This window comes from Strix uralensis, chromosome 10 (assembly GCF_047716275.1).
Source record: "Strix uralensis isolate ZFMK-TIS-50842 chromosome 10, bStrUra1, whole genome shotgun sequence".
In the NCBI taxonomy this organism is placed as follows: Eukaryota; Metazoa; Chordata; class Aves; order Strigiformes; family Strigidae; genus Strix; species Strix uralensis.
The window spans coordinates 504232-527642 of NC_133981.1; the positions used below are offsets into that span (position 1 = coordinate 504232).

A 23411-nucleotide genomic window follows, 5' to 3' on the forward strand; every position below is an offset into this window, starting at 1 on the left:
CCTTTACACAACACAAGCGAGTTGGCCCCACAGGGCCTGGTCTTCCTTCCAGTTTTGTAGACTTTGCAGTTGGGTTTGATCCACTTTGACTAGGCTTCACCCAAGTACTGAAGCAGGAATTGGAGTCTGATGCAGCATCTACACGACAGACTTCTGTGCAGCTCTGCTTGTGCAGGCTGTGATGGGAGCTCGTCTCTGCCCGGCCCTGCGGCACCAACAGAAACCTCTGGAGATCTAGCAGTGTACCTTACTTTGTTCAGGTTTATGGTAGCTTTTTAAATAAATTTAAACAAGACTACAAGAAGTTCTCTTAGCTGTATTACAAATGAGTAGTCTTCCTATGCTAGTGAAGTACTAATGGACACAGAGCAAAAATTTTAAGGTATACTCTAAAAAGATTGCAAGTGGATTTATATTACATGACTTAACCTGTGAGTCAAGAACTGAGCTTGAATTGAGCTTGACCCAACACATTGTTCCCATCCTCTGTTCTTATGGTGTTACTTTACTGCAAGCTTAATTCCACACTGGTTAATGAATTGGAGTATGTCAAAGGTAATTTTAGGTTAATGCACTGGCATTAACTATGTAATATTGCATAGCCTTTGTGTAGCAGTCTGACTAGAAGCTGTTAAGTGCTCTAAAACTTGGTGAATCCCTAGATGCTGTAAACTGAGTGAGGTTGAAAATGGGGTGGACAGCTTTTAAAAAGAGGATTCTGAGCACTTCTTTATTTAGCCTAGAAATGGAACTGTCACGGCCTTTTTTTGTGCTGTTGGAACAACCACTGGTGTTTCCCTAAAGCCTTTCTATAAGGATCTTGTCTTTTACAAAAGCAAATTTTGTTATTGCTACTTGGAAACACAGAGAACTGAGTTACAGCAAGGTACTGTGACCTCATTCCTATCTGTAGAATGTAATTTTAATTCTGGATTAAAATATCCCAAATTCAGATGTTTCCATCTACATCTGAACTCTATAACCTGAATTCAATCACAAAGTCCAACATCAGTTGCTCACCTCAGACCATCTTTCAGTTCACTGATACTCTACCCCTCAGGGCACACAGTGTGCTTAACGCTGTTCTCAAGCCAGTCTTATTCCCTTGTTCTCTCTCATACACACAGTTAAAATGGAAGACAGAAAAAAGAAAAAAACAAACAGAAAACAAGGACTTCCTGCATTCTTGCATTTTTTTTCCCAGCCTGATTTGTGCTTCTAGGCAGACTGTGAATATTCAGCTCACACAGTACAGCCAAAGCAGAGCCTACACCCAGCAGCCGCTTGAAAACGAAGAGAATATGCTCTATACAAGTCTGTACTTCACAGTCTGTTCCCTGAACCAGCTCATGTGGCCTGAATAACTCAAAGGCCTGCAGTTTCCACATTTCAGCTGTATCCCAGTGGTAGCTGCATTTTAGTGGATAAAATTTCTTACGTATTTCAGCTGAAGTTTGCAAAGAACTTTGTGGGGAAAAAACGATGCCGAAATGTATTTGTGAATTAATAATAGTCAGGTTTGTTTATTGATTTCTAATTGACCTGAATCTCTCCACGTTTCCTGAATCTATCTTAGCACTAAAATGGTTTGAATAAAGCCCCATTTTCACTAATCCACCCTTCTCTGTGTCTGTAATTCAGTGTTCCAAGCTTAGCTCCTTATATAGCCTTTATGTGAACATGACGTGTGAGGCAGGGAGAGCATTCAGGTGCAGGAGCAGCTGCTAACAAGACACTGCAAACAGGCAGTGAAGTCCCTGTGGTCCCAGACAAGGCTGAACACAATCGCTCTGAAGGATGCCGTGCTATTGGATATGTTTACAAGAGTTCAGACTAATGAGTTGTGTGTTAACGTTTGATTAATTGTCACTGGTCATGATGTAGTGAGGAGCTGTGTGAACTCTAGGGACAGGAGCATGAACGGTGCCAGCCCACTCCTTTGCCTTAGGGGGACACACCGCTTGATTAACCAGCCTCAGCCAGATGCTGGGATTTATCCACCTGAAGATCTGGCCCGTGTGGGACCCTGTAACCTCTGCTCTGACACAGTTGTGCTGTGTGCCCTCTCTCCCCCATGAGCTCTCAAGGTTTCCTTAGTCCACCACCTCCTCAGTGCGGGCATTTGGTACAACAGAAGAATTAAACCGTTTCTCTCTTGATTCTCAGATGGGAGTTCAACACAACAAAGTTTGAGTTAAAAATGCAAAACCAAGGGAAAGTGCAGAAGCTGTGTGAAATAAAAATGGTGAAAATGTCCAGAATGGCTAAAGATCAGATAATAGCTTGTTTTTTTACAGGAAATAATACTTGCATCTACTCCAAGTCCAGGGGACAATTCTGTAGTAAGCAATAAAGGACCAATATGAAACTCTAGCCCAGGCACTAGATATGAAACACAGGTTTCAGCCCTGGACCAGGAGCGCGGCCCCTGGTAGATCCCTCAGAGGCGGCTCCGGCCTCGGCGGAGCGCTCCGTGGAGGCAGCGAGACCGCTACCGCGCCTGGCCCAGGCCCAGGCCCGCGCCCAGGGCGGTGCCCGCGGCGGCGCGGCGGGGCGCTGCTGCCCCCTGCCGGGCGGGAGGTGCCGCCGCCCCCTTGCGGCCGGTGCCGGTGCCGGTGGCCCCCGGGGGATTCGGCGCGGTGATCCCGGGGCCGCCGCAGCGCCGGTGTGCGCACCCCGCGCTGCTGCGGGCCGCCTGCCGCGCGGCGCTGCTCTGGAAGGGCACAGCGGCCGGGAGCGGGGCGCGCGCCCGCTGGCTGTAGGGGCGTCACCCGCTCGCTGTGGGCATGAAATGTCGGAGGGGCCGCCGCGTTCGTTGCGTGTTTTAGGAGCGCACGCAGAACTGGTTCTGCGTGGGCAGCGGCGCTGCGCGGGTCAGGCCAAGCTCACGGCCTTCGGGAGCTGCCCCAGGGCTTGGCGGGCTCCGCGTACCGGCACAGCCGAGGAGCGGGCGGCCCCCGTGCTGCGGGCTGCCGGCTCCCGCGGGCGAAGCGCCGGCTGAGAGGGGCAGGAGGAGCTGCCGGGCCCAGCGGGGCGGGGGGGCTGTACCCCACGCCAACCCTCGCCCCGTGCCCCGCCGGGTGTGCAGGGCGCGGGAGGGCGAGGGGCTCCTTTGTCAGCCCAGCTGCAGTGAGCGGTCGGGAGCAGGAGGTGGCACTGCTGGGTAAAAAAAGGAGCTTTGGCACGGTCGGTTCGTTCTGCTCACACTCCTCCTGCGGGCGCTGTGCCTCACCAAGGGGAAAAAACGTCCAGGGTTTCGTTCTAGCTGAAGAGCGCCAGGAATCAACGGCGATCGCGGCAAGGCACGAAATAAGGAAGCGCAGAGGCGTGCAGCGAGGTGTGGCTCAGGGCAGCTGCGGGGCCCGGACGTGCTCCCCCCTGGGAGCCGGTGCTGAGCCCCCGTCCTCTGAGCCGCAAACCCCCTGTACCTGGAAATTCGGGAAACGCTCTGCCCTGCCTTGGCAGGTGTCAGACAGTTCAGTTAACAGTGGATGCATCAGCGTGGGAAGTGCTATATCGTTATAAGTATTTTACACTGATTTTGTAGAATTTGAACTTAACTGGATGCTTCCACACTGTGTGCAGAGGTTGTAATTGGATACTATGGGAAGAAGTACAGCACAAACATTAATTATGCTCAGCTGCTTTTTTTCAGACTGAACAGAGCAGATAGCAGCTAAGCTGGGGATTCCCAGTTGAGCAGGCTCCTTCATCTTCTGCCACTTGCTTGCAGGTATGAGGAATTCATCAAGGAGAAGTCTGGGAAGACAGAGCTGCCAAGGTGCCAGCGTTTCTTCCCTAGCATGCCAGTCTGCATACCTGCCATGGCTCCAGAAGACTGAAAACCAAGGTGATGAGTCTTTAAACCAGACAAAGATTAACAGGAAAAACCACTCTTGTCCTTTCCTAGGTACTGTTGGAAGCCTGGGGCTCCCTTTCTCGTAGTGCTACTGGCAGAGCCTTCATCCCAGAAGGACAGTCGGGAAGAGATGTGGTCCAAGCCCATAGACCGCCTCTGGTCTTTTGGTACCAGGACTGTTATAGGCAAAACATTCCCTGAAAGTATGCAAGAGCAATACATTTCCTCCATGTTTTAGAGGATATGGAATGTTACTCATTTTCATTGCTTCATATGATGGGGTATTACTTCCTTCCTTGTTATTAGCCCAATACCTGGGCTTTTCTCACCTGTTTCCCCAGAGAAACAATGCTACCTGCACACTGCAGAGCCCTCACCTTGTACCAAATGTGTTTTGCTCTTCTCTTTCCTTCCCCATCCCCTGAAATGTGCCAACCCTCTTATATGCTGCTTGAGCTCTGCTTGTGGGAAGGTGGTCTGGGACATTTGCAGGACATCTTGCCTTGTGAAATGGTCGCTCACATATTCCCAGTCCCTGTGTAGTTTGTATCAATATCTGTGGGAGTCTTGCCTTTACTTTCCTTAGTTACTGAATCTGGAGATGGCCCCAGACAGGCCCTTTTGGGGCAACAAATGGACTTTTTAAATCAATGAGTAGAGCTTGTGATTTTGCCATTCTAGCATCAGAACTTAGTAATACGGGTGGTTTCATTTGCAATAGCTACAATGGTTGCTTGATGGGCATCAGACAGAGAGTGAATCTATATTTTTAATCATTGATATTAGAGATTTTACTTTCAGTGTAGGAACTTTAATGTAGGTCCTGATTGCTCACAGGAAGCAGAATACTTTGAAAATCAAAGTGCATTACTTTTCATCATAGTGTTACATTACACCATTATCTAGAGAATGAGGTGACTTGTTCAGGAAACTATTTGTAAAGCTACTGGTCTGACAAAGTTGAGCAGCGTTTCACCGGCATTACGAAAAGAGGGTAAGCATGCACACATTAAGAGGAAGATTCCTTTCTCTCCTCCCTTCCCCATTCCTACTGATCTGGAAAAGAAAGTGATAATGCAGCAGTGAACTGTCCTCCTTATTCTATGGGGCCAATAGTGATTTGAGTCTAATAGTCCGTTGGTTTATTGTTGTAATTCTACTGAAGCCAGAGAAACACAGCAGCAGAGAAAGTAGACCAGTAATTCATTGCTCTGTCAACATCCTCTAATGGGAAGGACACAGAATAACTTTCTCAAAAAATTCCACAAGTTTTCTTAAGTACTTAGCTGTTGTTTGCTATCCTCCCTGCTTCTTTAGTGAGTGGCAAGTGGATGATACTTTGCACATCCATGAGCCGCAGGCATCAGTGTTTGTGACAGGCTCAAACTTCCCTTCAGCTCAACATCACGTGTTTTAATGCAGCATCTCCATCTGCAGAGGGGGTTGATCATATTTGTCTAGCTCGAGAGCAGTGATACAAGGCTGACTTGCTTGGAAATGCCACATGGAAAAGGCTACATTTTTATTACTATTTGCATTAATTGCTTTTCTTAACTTCCTTGGCTGGATTGGAGCACTTAGAGGAGACGGAGCACTTTGCAAATGAAAGTACATTATTTTTCATCATATTATTGCATTACACCATTATGTAGAAAGTAAAGTGCACCCTTCAAGTTATAACAAGCTGTAATTTCATTGAAGGCTCCCTAGGATTTCTGGACAACAAGAGCTGAGCTGCAGCAATTTACTCACAGGAGCCAGAAAATCTAATTACAACCCCTTTAATACGCAACTGGGGATATGCTATTGCTCTGATATACCCCAGGTTGGATTAAGTGTTTCTGATGTGCTGAAACTGGATGGATTGTACCTTTTAGGAACATTTCGAGTCATAGGAACCATTCAGAGCCAACCTTGGCATCACTGTCTTTTCCTGCTCCTCTGACATAGAGGTCAGAGCCAAGAGTCTGTTCAGCAATGGAAGGTGTGTTTTTTCCTGCTCCTTGGGAGGCTGTGCTCTGCTTTGTGAGCCGTGAAGAACAAAGTGAAGAAGTACCTAGAGAAAATGTTTTCTGCAAAGGTAGCCGCTGACTTCAGGACCTATGGAAGCAAGGCACTTGCTGGCAGAGTTCATGGGAAGTCTGCTTACAACACAGTGAGAGTCTCATTGCTCTACAATGAACGCTTCACATTTTGCAACACTCCTCTTTGCTTCCTTGCTAGTGTTGTAGCTGGGCACATCTGGCTGTCGCTGGGGTCTGTGGATAACTGTGCACTGTCGAGTGTGGGATGAAATGCTCGGCTCAGTCGGAAACACAGAAATGTTGTGATACCTGGAGCTTGGTTTGAACTCACTGCTGAAGCATAAGCAGCTGGCTCACTGGTATGGTAATAGGGCATGGCTCTATCTGCACAGCAGTGTTAGAATAATTTCTGGTCTGGGGTAGTGTAAGTTGTTCATACATGTACCTGAGACTAAGTGAGCCCCTGATCAGGAACCACTCTTGGAGAATTTCAAAGCAAAGCACTCTTAACCATTCTTGGACTTCTGGGATTTAACCTGAAAAGATTCCCATTGAAGCATCTCCTGCTGATTCTTGGCCCTAAAAAGGAAGCATACAGAGAGGTTGGAAGCAAGGACAGATAACATGGGAGGAATAAAGAAACATTGTCCCGGCATCCAGGGATGAAGTTAGGAAAGCTAAAGCCCAAATGGAAAGAATCTGGCCAGGGATGTCAAAGACAAAAAGGGCTTCTGGAAGTACATAGGAGACAAAAGGAAGACTAGGGAAAACGTGGGCCCATTGCTCAGTGAGACAGGGGTCCTGGTTACACAGGACCTGGAAAAGGTTCAAGTACTGAATGCCTAATTGCCTCAGTCTTTACTAGCACGACCGACCTTGAGGAATCCCAGGTCCCAGAGACCCGGGGGAAAGGCTGGAGCAAGGAAGATGGACCCTGGGTGGAAGAGGATCAGGTCAGGGAACACTTAAGCAAACTGGACCATCCGTCCATGGGCCCTGATGGGATGCACCCAGGAGTGCTGAAGGAGCTGGCAGATATCATTGCAAGACCACTCCTGATAATCTTTGGTCGATCATGGTGACTGAGAGTAGTGCCCAAAGGCTGGAGAAAAGCAAATGCCACTCCTGTCTTCAAGAAGAGCAAGGGGGAGGGCCCAGGCAATTACAGGCTGGTCAGCCTCACCTCGATCCCTGGCAATGCGATGGAGCAGCTAATCCTGGAAACCTGAAAGAAAATCATCAGGAGTAGTCAGCATGGCTTCATCGAGGGGAAGTGACGCTTGACCGCCTTGGTAAACTTGCAGGATGAAATGACTGGCCTGGTAGAGGAGGGGAGAGCAGTGGGTACTGTCTGCCTAGACTTCAGTGGGGCCTTGGACGCCGTGTCCCATAAGATCCTCCTAGACGTGCTGTAGATGCATGGGCTGGGTAAGCAGCCAGTGGTGTGGATTGAAAACTGACTGAGGGGCCAGGCCCTGAGGTGGTGGTCAGTGTCTAGTTGGAGGCCAGCAACCAGCAGTGTACCCTAGGGCTCAGTACCACCTCCAGTCCCGTCTAACGTCTGCATTAATGATCTGGCTGATCTCTATCCTTGGAGATACTAAAAAATCATCTGGACGCAGTCCTGAACAGCTGGCCCTTGGGGAGCGTGACCAGATGACCTCCAGACGTCCCTTCAACCCCAACCATTCTGTGATTTTGTGTTATTAAGGAAATTTCTTTAATTCCAGCCACTTTTGAGAAAAACAAGCTTTACATTTTACCCCTTTCAAATCGCTTCCAGTGGCGATTGTTTTATTAGGGCACTTTCTGGTTTAACTTCCCTCTCTGTTATGGTGCAGCTCACAAGACTTTCCTTCTGTTGTAAAGCAACATGATTTCACTGGACTTTTGTTTAACCAGATGCCTTGCAGGCTTTTTAAAATGACATTAACTGTGACTTTGTTTATCATGTGGGTATCACATGCCTCCTAGATGTTAGTCATCGCTAAACACAAGAGGGGAAATAGGATGTTAATATTTTAAACTTATATTTTCTGTTAGATACCCCTTTGATCTTGAATTACTTTACCACACATACAGAACATTTTTAAGAAGTCTAATTAAATTTTGATTCCTTCAGCTTCTTCAAACTTCTGTACCCCTTTCTAAGTGAACAGTCTGAGTGTTGAAGTTTCTGTCTTGGCAAAAGTACCAGCCAGTATGGAAAGAGTCCCCAGGTTTCTCATACAGAAACTGAACCAGGCAAAATCAGTCATAACAAACCACCTCCTCTGCATCAGCCCAGCACCTAACAGAGCAGGCAGCATACAGAAGGATACTTTCTGGGAGGTCCTAGAATTTTGTGGAGCAAATTCTGAGTTACATCCCTCAGTAGACAGTCTTCCATCTCTCTCAGGTTACTTCTGTTGAAGTAATGAAAGGCTCAACTGGTACCTGTAAAATACTTTGGCTTCATGCTTTGCCAGCATAAGTGTCTCCAAAAGCTGCGAAGGCAAGGTAAACTGTGGAGGGCTCAGCTGGGTGTTGGCTGGTGAAGGTGAATACCGAAGGGAGTCTGCAGAAAGATGCAGCACTCACGTCATCCTCTCTTCTAGGAGAGATGCTCATCCATTGTCCAGCCTCATAGTTTTTTCTCTCCAGGGGAGGGTCTTTCCATTAGGCAGTCTTTGCTTCAGAAATCCAGCCCCTGCCTTGATAATTTACAGGTAATAAATCTAGAGGTAATGAAGAAGCCATAGTTATGCACCATAGGGTGCATGTACAGCACATGCTAGCAGGGTTTATGAGCCAGAGTGTTTGCAGACCTTAAATGTTAGGTAAGTCCCGCCCAGTTCAGGGGAGATGCCTTTTTTGGCTCCCCGCTCTGCAGTGCCTTCCACACAGGCAAAGCCACATGGAAATCAAGCTTCATATACAGCATTTGTAGCATGCCCTGCAATCTCCGGAGCATGAAAACCAAGATGCTGCCCAGCTCTCCTCCATTTTTTTCTGCAGGGTTTTCTGCTTCATTGAGAAGACGTTCCAAAGCAAAGAGTGTCTCTTCTGCTCCATGCCTTTTCCCCGCATGCAGCACTGCAGCATTATTGCTCCCATGCCTGTTCTCAGCACAGGCCCTCCATGGGAGGGCAAGGCAGTAAGAGGTTCAGGGAGCCTCTGTGGGGAAAATGTGTCCCACACGATGTGTTAACCGTCCCAAACACTGGGGAGTTCCCCAGCGTCCCCTCACGAATGCTGTCGGTACCTCTGCAGCACAGCTTGCTGCGTGGTGGTGGATGCGCCGTGTCACGTGCTGGAGCATGGGCTCGCCCCAAACTCCACACGGATGAACAACCCATCTCTAATTATTTTTCCTCGTTTGTCCCAATGTTGTTACATGTGTACCCAAATTTGGTGTTTCTGACACTGTTACATAGGTAATTTTGGCCTGATGAGATATTATTGATACAGGTACCTAGGTGAAGGAGGCCTTGCATCCCATCTCCCTTCTGACCCTATGGTCCATGCTGGTTATATTTAATTTCCATTATATGTTTTTTAGACAGAATTATCCTACTTTAGCCTTGATACCCATACCTACTACTAATTAAACACAGTCTGCATGCCAGAGCAATGACATAACCCAGTTAGTGCTCACACCATACTTCCACCCTTGCAGTTTTCATTGCACCTCTGGTTCCCATCCCTAATATTCCAGTGGACACTGGTGCTCACAGCAACACTGGAAGCCATCACTCAGACTGGTGGGCATTATTGATTTGGTCCTGCAATTTCAAAGCGATGTATTCGTTCTGGTTACTTAACCCGTGGTGCCATAACAGGCCTTTGTGGTAGTCAGTTCTGTAAATCCCGTTCTTAAAGGCTGTTTTATATTGCAAACCCCCAAATAGAGCCATCTAGAGTCCCTAATAGCACTTGAAATGACAAGCCACAAAGAATCCAGATAAGCACATGGACGAACAGGATCTTTGTTGCAATGTATCTCACATTGCATCCTTGACAGCAAACAAAACTCCCCTCCCTGAAACTTGAATTGCATGGGTATGAATTAGAGGTATAAATACTAGCTGCAAAATTCAATCCCAATCAGTTTGAATCCAGTTTGACCATAGCATTTGGTATCTGACACGTTAGGCGAGTTCACTATGTGGGGTCAAAGTCCACACCTGACTTACAGTCCTGACTTCCTGATAGTCCTTCCTAGGATTCAGTACTGCCTTAAACACTGATCTGAGATTACTCAGTCTCTCTCTGAACTGGTATTTGGGTCTTAATGTGCCACAGCTTCCAGTGGAACCGTCTCAGAGAACTTTATCTCCTGTATTTTCCAGTCTTTCCAGATTTACCGGATTAACAGGTGTCATTTTTCCATGAGAGCACTGACATCGCACGTGTATTTGTGAAAATCCTCTTAGCAAACTCCTGACCCCTGTCCTCCTTTCTATACTTCCAAGTTGATGGCCTGTTTTCAGTTAAGCCCTGCAGGCTAACTCTATTTTTCTCCTTCCCCCTTTTTTTTTAATGGTGAGCTTTGCAGCTCAGCACTTCTTATTCCTGCCATGGTAGCAAAAGCAGTGTTGTTATGACTGCTGACATTTTTGTCAGCGCCTGCCAGTGAAGGTTAAGATATGCCAAAGCAGCTGCCATTGTATTTGCGAGTAAGACTCAATGTTCTGCTTTATTTCTTACTTTCAAAGAACAGATACAATTTCTTCTTGCTCTTGGGCAACTGCTGGTGTGGCTAGAACTTGTCAGAGAGCAATAATTTATTTAACCTGAACAGCTTTGAACTTATTCTCCCATCTTTCAGTATGCATTATCTCATTGCATATTTCAAATGTACATGCCTAATTTTGTGCTTGCATACATGAGTTACTTGAATTATTCTTTATGCATGCAGTATTATGCATGAAACTATAATCACTGCATGCATGAAAGAGGTCTGTGGCCATGCAACTGTGCATACCCATCGCCATACCCCTAGAGCACACACACTGGTCTGTGACCGGTCACCTGTCTCATAGCAGAACAGAAAAATGTAAAGATTGGTGAATACAGGAGGCAAAGTTCAATTGAAATAATAGTGGGTAAGTCAGAGAAAAAGAATACACTTGTGAGTTTTCAGGGCTCCTTTCTTACCTGTAAGCAACAGAGACTTTGGTTTTCTTTCTCATGTGAAAGACAGGAGTTCAAGCCATAAGTGCTTCCTCCTGCCATTCGGACAAGGCACCGACTCTGACATGACTCGCAGGCAAGTGTCAGATGCTCAGTCATCCAGCATCTGTTTTCCTGGACATCTTCAGTCCAAGTACCACTGCTTTTCTTGCCCAGCCTAGCAAATGTGACAAGACCAGAGTAGTCTGGCTGTGAATGAGAAGCTGCTGAAGTCATTAGGAGGTCATTTATTTTCTGAAGGTGTGTGTACTACACCTGTGTGTCTTACTTTTTTTTTTCCCAGTGTTTTTCAGTGGCAGCCACCAAACAAGTGAATAAGGGAGAAAAGAGTGGGAAAGAGGAACTCGGATATTGTGGTGTCAGCCAAGTAAAAACTTTGGGATGATTGCACTTTGGGATGATTCCACTTTAGGATGATTGCACTTCTTACTTCAACGGAGTAGCAGGGGTAGAGACGAGGAGAGCCGTGTGTGGTCAGACCCTGCGGGAAGTAGCCTCCTAGCCCAGCCCCACCTGTCATCATGTGTACCAGTTGCAGTGTTTCTCCCAGGGCCATCTCCCTGGACTTCAATCATCCTCCAGCTGATACTGCACCTTTTTCTTCAGGCTCTTCTTGGAGAGCCTTAACCAAGACTTACGGTCTGTGTCCTTTTTCCATTTCCATTTGCAGCCTCCGATGCAGTTCAGATCTTACAGTTTTGGCCAAGGCTCATGTTTATTTTTTTCCCCCTGTATTTTTGGCAAGGCCCTTTTCTTCACATAAGTGGCTGTGATGCTATTTCAGTGTGTGGTTGAAATTGCATGCTTTAGTGTATAAATCAGCTAGATAAGGAAGAAAATGTGTCCAGGGAGATTTCTTCTGTGGCACTGTCATATGATAGGCGTATGAAATGTGAGTGTGACAGCGTGAGAGCACATCTCCCAGAGCTTTAGATTTCAGCCCATAAGGATGGCAGGGTGCTCATGCTCATGGTTAAACAGGGTTACAGCAAATACTGTGTTTCAGCAATCACATTTCATTGAATCATAGAATGGTTTGGGTTGGAAGGGACCCTTAAAGATCATCTAAGTCCAACATCCATCTAAGTCCAGACATCTTTCACTAGATCGGGTTGCTTGAAGCCCCATCCAACCTGACCTGGAATGATGGGGCATCCACAGCCACATCTGGGAAACCTGTTCCAGTGTCTCACCACCCTCACAGCAACACATTTCTTTTACCCTTATAGAAGAAAATAGATTTTTCCCTACACAAATTTTCATATTAGTCATCTCTGTGTGAGCAGGGTAGCCTTTCAGCAGACTGATTAAAGCAAGCGAGCGGCACCCAGGGCAGTGGTGTGGCTAACATTTACATACGGCCCTACTGGCCGGCAACTATGGGTGCTGTATAGGAAAAGAAGCTCTGGCACCTGGCCCGTGAGCACATGCCGCCAGAAGGAAGGTGCTGGGAGCTCGGGCGCACCCACACTCGGCTTAGGCAGCTGAAGGGCAGCTGTCTTGCAGCTCCCGTCACCCCTGGGGCATGTCAGATCAGGGTCTTCTCTGGGCACTGGTCCAACTTGCCTGTGAGCCACTCAAGGCTGCAGGGACAGATGGCAGCAGACTAAATGGGGCACACTACTGAGCTCAGCCAAACTGCCGGGGATGTGGTCTAAGTGTTGAGATACTGGGGACAGTCACTACAGATGTGGGAGTTAAACAACTGGAAAACTTCCTTGTCTAACACTGAAGCCAGAAGGTTCACTGCAGGTGGTGGCCAAACAGGCCCAAGCTCAGCCTGTGTTGAGGTGCCTGCCATCCAAACCCTGTAAAGTAACCCCTTGCAAACTATTTGAAATAGTTTGCGACACACAAAAAAAAATTCCTTTTTTCTCCTCTCCTTACCCAGTATCATTCCAAACCCTATCCCCAGACATCTGGTGGTACATATCAAAGTAATAACTCCCTCGTTGTGAGAGCACTGCAAAACTGAACTGTATCACATGGATATTGGGAGACATCTGTACCGTAGCCACGTCTCCTGACGCTATGCAAGAAGGAATGACACTGCTGTGTGAATGTAAAGGGAATCAGATTTCAGGAGGACGGCAGTGACAAAACAAACTCTTGGTTGTTGCTATAAGGCCTCCCTCAGAGCCGATGCTGAATTAAAAGGTACATTTTTTCCAGGTCAGATCAGCAAAGATTTTTCACCATTCTAACCAGAACTGCCCTCCTGAGCTTGTGTTTCTCTCTATAACAAACTCCCAGGGTAGCTCATGTCCTTTATTCACCATTTCTGGCAGTGTAGCTGATGCCTGCTGGTGCTTCTGAAATGGTATCCCAGCAGTCAGGCAGGGTTAGTTTCTATAGTGACTGGAGATTAAAGAACTAAACCTTAATCTGAATGTAATTTTTCAGTCCACCACATTCAATTCACCTGGTTATTTCATGTCCATCTTCAGTCTGCTACTTGGTTTCTTCCCAGCAACTCCCTACTGAAAGAGCAAAAAATTATACAAGAACAGGACCAAAAAAAATCCCATCTGGAGGCACAATGGTTCCTGCCTACAAGGCTGGGGACTTTCATCTTACTGAAGGGCCTGGCTAACAAACCAAGAACTGACCAGGGTTGTGTAGGTAACGTTTTGAGGAAGGCACAGAAAGGTCAATCTATTCAGTCCACAAGCTGTTTTTTTCCCCACAGGAATCAAAATCAATTAATAGAAGCACAAAGAGACCCTCCCCAGTTTCAGCCCCATGCAAGCCATTTGCCCTGGTGTTTTAGCCCAGCTTTCATCCTCTTACCGTCTATTTAGACCCACAGTCTGTCTGTCACAGGACTTTCCTGTGCAAATGAGCATTAAGAGCTGTGCTGAATGCCACCAGCTCAGAAACATAACTGCTGTGCTTATTTTGCATTCACTTTGCACTGGCACAAGCCGCTGTGTTGGACAGAGACCAGTGAGGCCCAAAATGTTTTCTCCTGTGCAAGGAGTGAACTGATTTTATGTTGGAATGTTGATCACCTGAAACTCTAGAGCTGTACGACAGCGATAGCTCAGCTCAGAGTCCACAACAGAAGTCTCTGTAATAAGTGTTGGCTCCTGCCCATAGATACATGTAGGTCTACAGATCTGGATTGTGCGTGCACAAAAACATTGTGCTGTCTGGCTTTCAGAGATACTGAGCTCCTTTGGCTTCAGCTGTTCTGAAAAAACAGAGAAGATGTGACAAAGCTATGATATAAAAGCCATTCCCTGAATATCTATTTGTAGATTTGCAATGTTCTCCTCTTTGAATTAGTGAATATATTTTTTGAAAATGAATTACACAGTACAAGATGAAATATACAGAAATATATGGCAGAAAGTCCTATTAGTATATAAAGAAGGAAGATAATTAATAAACCAAAACATCAATACCCAGTACCTGCAGAAAGGGATAATTGTACTCTAATTACTTCCTTGGCTACCTGGTTCATCACTTCTATATGTTGTCTAAAACCACAGATTTCCTTTGAACTTTTGAATCTGATATTCTCAGTCATGTTGTAGTTATTAGACTTATGTGTTTAAAGCCAAACTGGAGATATAACACTAACACTTTGTTACTTACTTGGATAATTAACATTAATAAATAAGAAAAAATTGAATTAATATTTTGAATATAAATGCCACCATGTATGCTGTTTACATCGTATATGCTCTGAGGCTAGCCAGTGGAATCCAGCCAGTCGGGTGCACTTGCTGCCTTTGGTCGCTCTCACTTTCCGTTCTCCTGTGCTGGTACAAGATCCCAGCGCTTGGTTATTCACCTTTGAAAGAAGGTGAGGTGAAAAATGGTTTAAAGAGGAAATTTTAAAAGATCTCATACTAGTTCTGCAAAATGTTTTGTTTAGTAGATAGGGGAAGGAACAAAGTTCCCATCAGTTTTAAATAAACTGTCCTTGTTTCCTAGGTCCTGCAAATCACGCAACACCCAGCCAGGCCTCAGATGACCAGTTGTTTATGAAAAGCCATGAGGCTTATTTGACTGCTGAAGCCTCAGAGAAGGAAGGTGGTAAGGAGGGAGCGGCCCTTGAGAGATGATACATCCATCACCTCCTCACTCCTCAGCGGAGCTCTGACTGTGTCAGTGGTGCATATTCGCTTTAGTAGGCAAAGATTCACCATCTCTTATTTCCTGCCTTCAGGTTTTCTTGGCATGTCAGGATCCATGTCTTCTCGACACACCCTGTGACTGTAACTTCAAGTGGCAGTGCTGGAATTCAGTGTGTACAGCTCGTGCCCTCCCCGTACCCCCTGACGTGTTACAGCCAGGCTCTGCTCCAGCTTCAGGGCACGCTGGAGTGTGACCTGGGAGGGATGGGGGAGAAAAGAGAACTGGGGACAGTGAGGAAGGGATTTGAGTGGGAAAGATACTGGCTGGTGTTCATTAACTCTTGAGATTTACGTGAAAAAATCTAAGAAGTAATGAGGACTGGTTTGAAATAAAAGTCAGGTTTTATAAATTCCAACTTTTTTGCAGCTAAATACATTAATTGCATCAGACAAATACAGATCAAGGCAAATTTTTCATCGAATCAGCTTCCAGAAAGGGTGCAGCCTTCTAAAAATACACAAGTGCAGTCCCAGTGGATAACATCGCCGTCCAGGAGAAGAGAGATGTCTTCTTGGAGCACTTCATCTAGCTTGCTGTTAGATGAGAGTGATGGTGGAAAACCAGAAGCAGCTGATCAAGGAGGCCTCCTGAAATATGCACGTGTGTTAATATGTGTTTGACTCTTCTAGAAGTTTCTGTATGGTCATCACAACCGCGAGCACTACCCCATACAGAAACCAGAGGTCACAAATCCATCTGCAACCTGGCAGCTCTGTGCAGCCTTCCTAGAGCCTGTTGTTCCATCGAAGACCCCAGTGACCCCCACCCATCCCGGGGGTCAGACGGGGCCGTTTCGTCAGGGGTGCGGCGGGGCCTGGGGCAGCGGCAGCTCCTGCTTGGGGCAGAGGCCACCGCGGAGCCGGGACGCGGCGGGGCTGTGCGAGGCCTCTGCGACGGCTGCGGCAGCGGGAGCGCGTGTGGGAGAGGAACTGGAGTCGAAAAGCGTTTCAAAAACGTGCAGGAGAGGAGCGGGATGAGAGGCCAGCGCCTCCGCCTGGGGGTGCCGGGAGGATGCTTAGAGCGACAAGCGATGCAGCTGTTCCCTCGCAGCACCGCGGTCATGGCCGGCCCGCGCCTCCTCGGGGTCAGGGCACCAACCCCCGCCGCGGGGGAGCAGCCGGGGGCCGCACCCAGTGGCGCCGGTGACGCCGGGCGGCTGCGCACGCGGGCGGAGGGAGCGCGGCTGCGGGCCGCAGCGCCGCCGAGGGCCGGAGCACCGCTGGGGCGTGGCTCGGCGGCGCAGGGAGCCGGCGGGAGTGGGCGTGCACTCTTGCCTTGCCCCGCCCCTCGCGGCTGCGCGCTGACGTCGAGCGCGGCCGGGGCGAGGGGTCTGGCGGCGCGCGCGGGGATGGAGCAGCCGCCGGTGACGCGCCCGGGCGGTGAGTGACCGACCGACACCCCCCCCCCCCCACCGGGGCTGAGCGGATCCCCCCCGCCCCCCTCCCCCGGGCCGGGCCGGGCCGGGCCGGGCCGGGCGCGGCGGCCTCACCCGCCTCCGGACCTGCTGTTCGGCCGCGCTCTTCCACCCCGCCCCCGCCCACCGCCCCGTTTTCGGCGTCCCCCGGCCGCGGCCCAGCCCGCCCCGGCCGCCCCCTTCCGGCCGCGCTGCTGGGGCCGGTGCGGCGGGCCCAGGTGCGCCCCGGCGGGGCCGCCGCCTTCTCGCTGGGCCCGGGGCCGGCGCCGGCCTGCGCGGAGGCGCAGCTGGGCCCGGGGGAGGCGTGAGGTTCTGGCCGCCGCCCAGCCCCGCCCGGGGGGCGGCGGGGCCCGGTGCGGGCGTGCGGGAGCGTCTGCACAGGCGGTGCCGGTGCGGGGGCTCTTTGTTTTGGAGGAGCCGCTGCGTCTGACCTTACCGATTTTTAGGATAGCGAGAGGCTGAGTGCATCCTTCGCCTGTTTCTTCCCACCTCAGCCGTCTTTTATGTGATAATTTAGATACTAATTGTGCTGACATGTAAGTGAGCTCAAATTTTGCCCTCTAAAAACGGATTTTCGGAGACAGGCCCTTCATGTAGAGAACCTCAGATGCAAAGCAGTGGCTTCTGAGCTTTACAAGTCCCAGAAGTCATGAGGCTTACAGCTGAAACCCTCAGCGTAACTTGTGTGTGCAGCTGCAGTCAGTGACACCAGAGATACCCCCTCTGCGCTAGTAACAAATCCTGCGGCTGGCAGAGCACGGGCAGCGGGTTGAGGATCACTGTCACTACGGGATCTGATCAGTGAGGAAACTTAGGGAGGCTCCTTGTCAGGCAGAAGGTGTGAAGGTATGAACTGGAGGTATGGAGATCTGAGTAGGAGAGTAGAGGAGCAGTAATGTAACTACCACTTCATCAGAAACTGTGTCCATCAGCCACAAACCTTAAAGTCAGATGTTTCTGCAAGGTGGAGGCCCTTAGTAACACGTGTCTGGGCTAGAGGTGTGGCCACTGGAGTAGTAATGCCCTGAGCCAGTGCAAGAGGGTCCTCCTGGGTCTGGAGAGCAAGTGGTGCTGCCCTTGCTGCTCACTTAAGCAAGAGCAGCGTGTTGTGGATGGCTTGATGTTTAGTCAACAGGACGATGCTCCTCTCAGGATAGATTCTTTGTCTGTCTGGAAATATCTGGAGGTGAGGAAAGCCAGGTGTCCTAGCCGGGCGGATTGTTCCTCTCAGTGCTGGGGGATCCTCTCCTCTCTCATCGGGGGACAGTGGGACAGCTTGCAGGACTTGCACTGCTCAGCGACCTCCACAGCCTCACAGGGTTCCTGTGCCAAATGGATGAGTTTGTTGGAGCTTTGTATCTGCTATGTCCTGTTCAGCTGCCTGATAAACCCGCTCAACCGATCTGAAAGTCGTGCAAAATATGGAAGCAAACTGAAGATAGAGGAAAATCTACTTTGTGTAGATTTTGCGTTAGAAATATATTGGGGCTTTAGGCTTTCATGCCATTTAAAAAAAGAAGAGGTTTTGCCATTAAAAAGTTTGGGGTTTCCCTCCCCATGTACCACGTAAAAGTTTCTGGGTTTTGTTTTTTAAGCAGGTCTCTGGCATGATTTGGGCTCTCTCACATCTTGTTTAATCATAGCTAAAGATTAAAAGCTGCTTCTAATTCAGATACAAAATAGAAATTGTTGAAAGACTACAGGGTTTTTTCTGTGTGTTTCAAGAGGTACTTTCTTCAGGAAGTGTGTTATATCTAGCGGGTCAGCTCTTGTTCTGGTCCGGGGAGTGGTTTGGAGCCTGTCTGTAAGCTGGTGGCGTTTGTATTGAGTGGGCTGCTGTCCTCTGCATGGGAGTTAGGCAAACCTTGTTATTAGTGTCTTGTCTGGTCTTTCAGAGAATTGTTTTTGAACCATTCAAAAATAATTGGTGTGATAGTATCTTGGGCTGGGTTTCTAGGAATTTTTGCTTAGGGGGTCCCAGGGAGGAATCTTCTATCTCCGCTTGCTATCTCCAGTGCGGTGTTCTGATGTGGTGTGTTCTCAGGTGGTTTCACGGCTGTTGCCTTCTAATGAAAGCTGGGCTTTGGGAAGTGGAATCCCTGAGTTTAAGTTATTGCTCAGGTGAGATGGCTTCCCCTTGATGGACCTGAAGTCTCCTCACCCCTAAAATATGGCTAGTGGTTCTCCCTTATGTCTGTACTCTAAGGTGTTGTGAAAGCTGATTACTGCAGTGTGCATGGATACTGCTTGATGAAATGCAGAGAAGATTGCACCCGCTTGATGAGGATATGAATGTCTTTAGAACTAATAGAGGACTCATGTTAACTCTCGAGGGTGAGAGGGTAGTATTTCAACAGTGTGGCTTGTTAAAGTGGTTTGTGGGCAACCAGCTCAGGGTGACCCTGCTTGAGCATAGGTTTGGACCAGGTGGCCTCCAGAGGTTCTTTCCAACCTCAACCAGTCTGCGATTCTTTGAACTTGGCACAATGTTTAATAGTGGATAAACCAGAATCTTTGCATTTCACTCCCATATCTTCACTTTTTCCAATGTGAAGGTGGCAGGCTAGCCGTGCTTTGTCAGCTCTACTAGAAAGTGAGTAGTCTGCTATGATTTAAATACTTAAAGTTCTTAAAACCCCTAAACAGTCGAGACACTGGATGTTGTCACAGCACAGTAAGCTGATTCTTTAAGCTTGAATATAAGCTTCAAATTGGTAAAATTGTTCCCCTGGCCAAGCATGTTAAAATGGTCACAGAAGGAAAAGGGAAGAAGGAGGAAACAAGTGATTGTATGGAGTTAAATGTCTGGAGCGAAATGTCTTTTTTGCAAAATGAAATCTCTTCATACTTTCAGAAGCATTTCCTGATAATGCGAAACTAGCTGACCTTTTTTATTTGTAAAGAGGAGTCCTACTGTTGTACCAAATGTACAAAAATTTATATCATAGTTACATTGAACAGCTTTGATTTGGAACCTAGATCTGCCATACTAGATGAAATGCAAACACAGAAGGTCTCTGCTCCAAAGAGTTTACGTTTTATTAACTTAAATCCAAATTAGGTAAGTTCAGAAGTGTGTCAATGCTCCTGAATGTTTGTTTATGCTGTGCAGGAGCTCCCCTGGTATGTGCCTTCTATCCATGCTGTGTTGGTCTTCCATCACTCTCTCTGTTAGTCCTCTCTTTGGACAGCAGCTTAATTCTTTAGTCTGACACGGGCCACACAAGCATTCCTGTGTAAAAATACGCAGTGAACATCAAGGCATCTAATGAGCTGGGAAATTTTGTCTGAAACAAGGCACTCTGCGGTGTGGCATTGTGTTAATTGCCCTGTTATAATCAAACATTATCTGAATGGTTATTTTCCTCCTTGAGGTAATTAATACATTAGGTTAAAGTACTTAGAGTATGAGGTAACTTGACAGGCTGCTTCTGATTTTAAATATGTCAAAGCTAGCAGAAATCCAGTATTTCAAATAAGAGTTATTTTCTCTGAAGGACACTCAATCTGTGGTGCTGTTTTGCTGTTTATCAGATGTTAATGGTGTTTCTTACTATGCTTGTTAATTTTGACAGGTCTTTCTCCTCTACAAAGAAGCTTTTTTGCCAAGATTTACCGTGAAAATGACCTACGCTACTGACTGCAGATGTCTGCAAATGTAGAAGCTGATAAATGGTATCTCCTTCCCTCCCCGGCTTTCCTGTTTCCTGTGGAATTTATACTTCTAAGTATTTTTAAAATCAGACTTCTGTCAAAGACATTTGGATTACAACTGTGAGCATATCTATGCAAAGAGACGAGCTAGCCTGAGCAATTTTGAGGTATGTATGCCTACTCTGACTTGTAACAAATGGGAAGAAAAGGCCATCTCATTACAGGGCAAAGAGCACTCTAGGCATATATTTTCTACATTCAGATTGATCTGCACCATTATTCATGTTTTAGCAGTGGAATATGCATGTGTGCAGTGAGTCTGTACGAGCACCAGAATATCCAGCTGACAGATACGGAGGGTGACTGTGTTTGAACCTGCTGTAGCAATATTCAAAAGATTCCTTCCAGAAGAGCTTGTGCTGTATGGCCCGAGCCTTCAGTGCTTACTCATTCAGTTCTTAAATGCCACCATGGTCTGTAGAGATTTTCTTCTTCCAAGCATTTGACAGAGTAAGTAGTCGTTGAATGCACCTGGGAGGCAGCGGGCGTTTCTCTGCTCGGTTAGATAACATGTTCGGGTGAAGTTGAAGACACCTGCCTTGAGCTGGGAAGGACCTTCAGTGAGGGCTGGAAGAGAAACCGCTCAGCTTCCCGTGCCCAGGTCACAGCACCGCGGTCTCGGCTCCAGGGAGCAGCAGTGCCCGTGGAAAGGGCCATCTGCCTGCGGTGTACAAACCAGCGGGGCTCTGTGTGTGACTGCAGCTTTGTCCTGCCGGGTAATGGGAGGTGGAGAACCTCAGCTGTGTAAGGGCAGAAATGCACCAGTCTGCACAGCTGTATTTCACCTTCAGGCTTTTAGCTGTCCTTTCATACTGAATTCTGAACATGGAATGAGGAAGTCAGCAAACTTCCTCCGTATGGGCTTAGAAGAGGCCAGTGTGCACTGATAACATCTGTTGACTCTCCTTTCGTAAACTACTTGGACGCGTTATCTTTTCTGTGGGGTGTGGGCGTTCATTCTGACATGCCAGGGCAGTGGCAGTCTTATCGATTAATTGTGGGTTACAACGAAAGGTAGCCAAACACATCTCTGTCCTCCAGAAGAGACTGATTATTCATTAGTCTTTTCTTTAAAGGAAAACTAATGTGCTGAAAGTGGGTACCTGACTGAGTCATGCTGCATTGCTGTACAGTGTGTGTTTAGCTGACAATTCCCTTAAAAGCTTTTTTCATGAGCTCCAGTGGTTCAGGCTGAGACGATACTGGAGGGACAGAGATCTGACCTACCTACCTGTCTGGCTTAACAGCCTGATGGTGATGTTCTTGTACAGGAAGGCAAGGTGGGCTGTGTCTGCAACGCTGGTGTGAGCTGTAATTGGCAGTGAGGGGCTGTGGTTGAGGAGGGGATCCCTGTCTGCACGCAGTTATTCCTCCTGCCATGCCCCTCCAAGCAGAGCTGGGGGCAGGGGCTGATAGCTTGGTAAATTCCTCTGTTATGAGTGGGCAGAACTTAGTGCAGCAAGCTTCAGACGTGTTCCTCAGTCGAACCTGGGCATTGTTATTTGGCTGTGGTAGCACACTAAAATAGCATTGGGCAGAAGAGGGATTTTGTTTCCTGTGAGCTGCTTTCATGAAAACTGGAGAAACCCACCAGAGCTTCAGGAGTGAAATGGTTTGAGCTGCCTGGTACCACTTTTTAGATGCATGTTGTAGATGGTGTACCAGGGACTTGGACTCTGTAACCAACTAGGTACCTTTTTTTAGTTCTATATCAATAAGTTACAGTCTCTAATTCCATCCATAAAAATTGGTGTGCATTTCCCAAAAAAGCTGCTGTTCTGTGAAAATTGAACAATTCCTGCAGTAGTTCTGAAAACCTGTAAGAATACATAGATTCTGTGTGTCCCTGACTGTATATCCCTAAGCAAGGCATTGATCTTTATTTCCTCCTCTCTAAGATGAGGTTGATCTACCTTTGTAAAGCATTTCATTTCATGAAAAGCATTGTTTAAGTGTTGTTTGCAATAACTGCAGTTTCATTATTCAAACTCATATGATTAAAAGTGAATACTACTGTGTGGAGTGGCAGAGAATTTGAGTAGAAGATAAAGTTTTCCTTTGATATAAAGAAATGGTCTGAAAGGTGAAATTGTATACACTGGAGAACGTTGCCCTAAAACTGCCCTACACGGTGTCTAAACAGTTTCAAAGAACGTTAAAGGGCACTGAGAAGTTGAGATGGATGGTAGTGCTGTTGATTCCACTTGTGTAATGGGTTATGATAAGAAGTTTGCAGACTCCTACTTACAGTTTCTTCAGAGATAAATTTGGCATGTTTCAGTATTTCTCAGATTTGTGTGAGCTGGGTCTCCCTTAACAAATTCCTTAGTGGCCTGTCTTTGTCCTGGAGTTGTTGGCTGTTATTTTCCTGGAAGCTAGTTGCCATGGTGATTATCCTATTAGCAAATAAATGTGTTTTTCATGACCTCCAGGTATCCTAGTTTGGAGCAAAAAGACCGCAGCCTTTTCTGGGCTGGATAGAAGGACTGGACCCGTAGAGCCTCAGTGTTTGTGAATTGCTGCCGGTGGGAGAGCACTGAGCAAGTCTTGTGCTTCGGTGGGTCGTAGCAGTAGGGTGCAATGTCACTGGTCTGTAAGGAGCAGTGAGTGTGTGTTACCATGAGTCTGAATAATGGTTAGATTGGAGAAGTCAAAAAAGAGCAATTTTTGGTCAGGATCTGTTACGACTGAACTTACCAGATTCAGGCCAGCAGTGGTTGGCTGGCTAGTAAGGCAAAAGCCTTGCTGGTGGAAAACGGTCCCTTCAGGGCATGTGGTGCTGTGATCCTTCACTGTGTCCGCTTTCCGTTGGGATAACCTCTAGCTCCGGTCTTCCGTGTTCCATTGGAGCTGGGGAGCTGTTTGCGTTGTGCCCTTTTCAGCTCCGCAGAGCCGGGACAGGGAGCTGTGGTCTGGCGCTGAGGTGCAGGAGCTGCGGCGCGCGGGACCTTGCATGTCTGCCTCGCGCTCCTCTGGAGTGGGCTGTGTCTGTGTTGTTGCTAGGGGACAGCGTGGAGTGATGTGGCTCCGTGGCCGTTGATTAACATTAAATTCTTTGCTGGGGACCAGCGTGAACAGG

General features: G+C 47.6%; 1 protein-coding gene and 1 long non-coding RNA gene across 7 annotated transcripts in view; both read left to right on the forward strand.

The window, feature by feature from the left end:
* LOC141947557 (uncharacterized) overlaps positions 1 to 15559 on the forward strand; it is a 62396-nt gene extending 46837 nt beyond the window's left edge. For all 4 annotated transcript variants that reach the window (XR_012630198.1, XR_012630196.1, XR_012630197.1 and 1 more), the window contains 2 exons: positions 3734 to 3850; positions 15001 to 15559. This is a non-coding gene — a long non-coding RNA (uncharacterized LOC141947557). The remainder of the gene's footprint in view (positions 1 to 3733; positions 3851 to 15000) is intronic.
* A 930-nt stretch (positions 15560 to 16489) lies between these two features.
* The window catches only part of TMCC1 (transmembrane and coiled-coil domain family 1), a 121193-nt gene continuing 114271 nt past the window's right edge, over positions 16490 to 23411 (forward strand). For 2 of the 3 annotated variants that reach the window (XM_074878737.1, XM_074878746.1), the window contains exons 1-2: positions 16490 to 16583; positions 20194 to 20439. Coding sequence is in view for 1 of the 3 variants with exons in the window: in XM_074878738.1 (XP_074734839.1) it covers positions 20735 to 20782 (48 nt within the window). In the remaining 2 variants the exon portion in view is untranslated. Of the gene's footprint in view, positions 16584 to 20193; positions 20440 to 20647; positions 20783 to 23411 lie in introns of those variants that run through there. The other variant, XM_074878738.1, reaches the window with a different exon arrangement.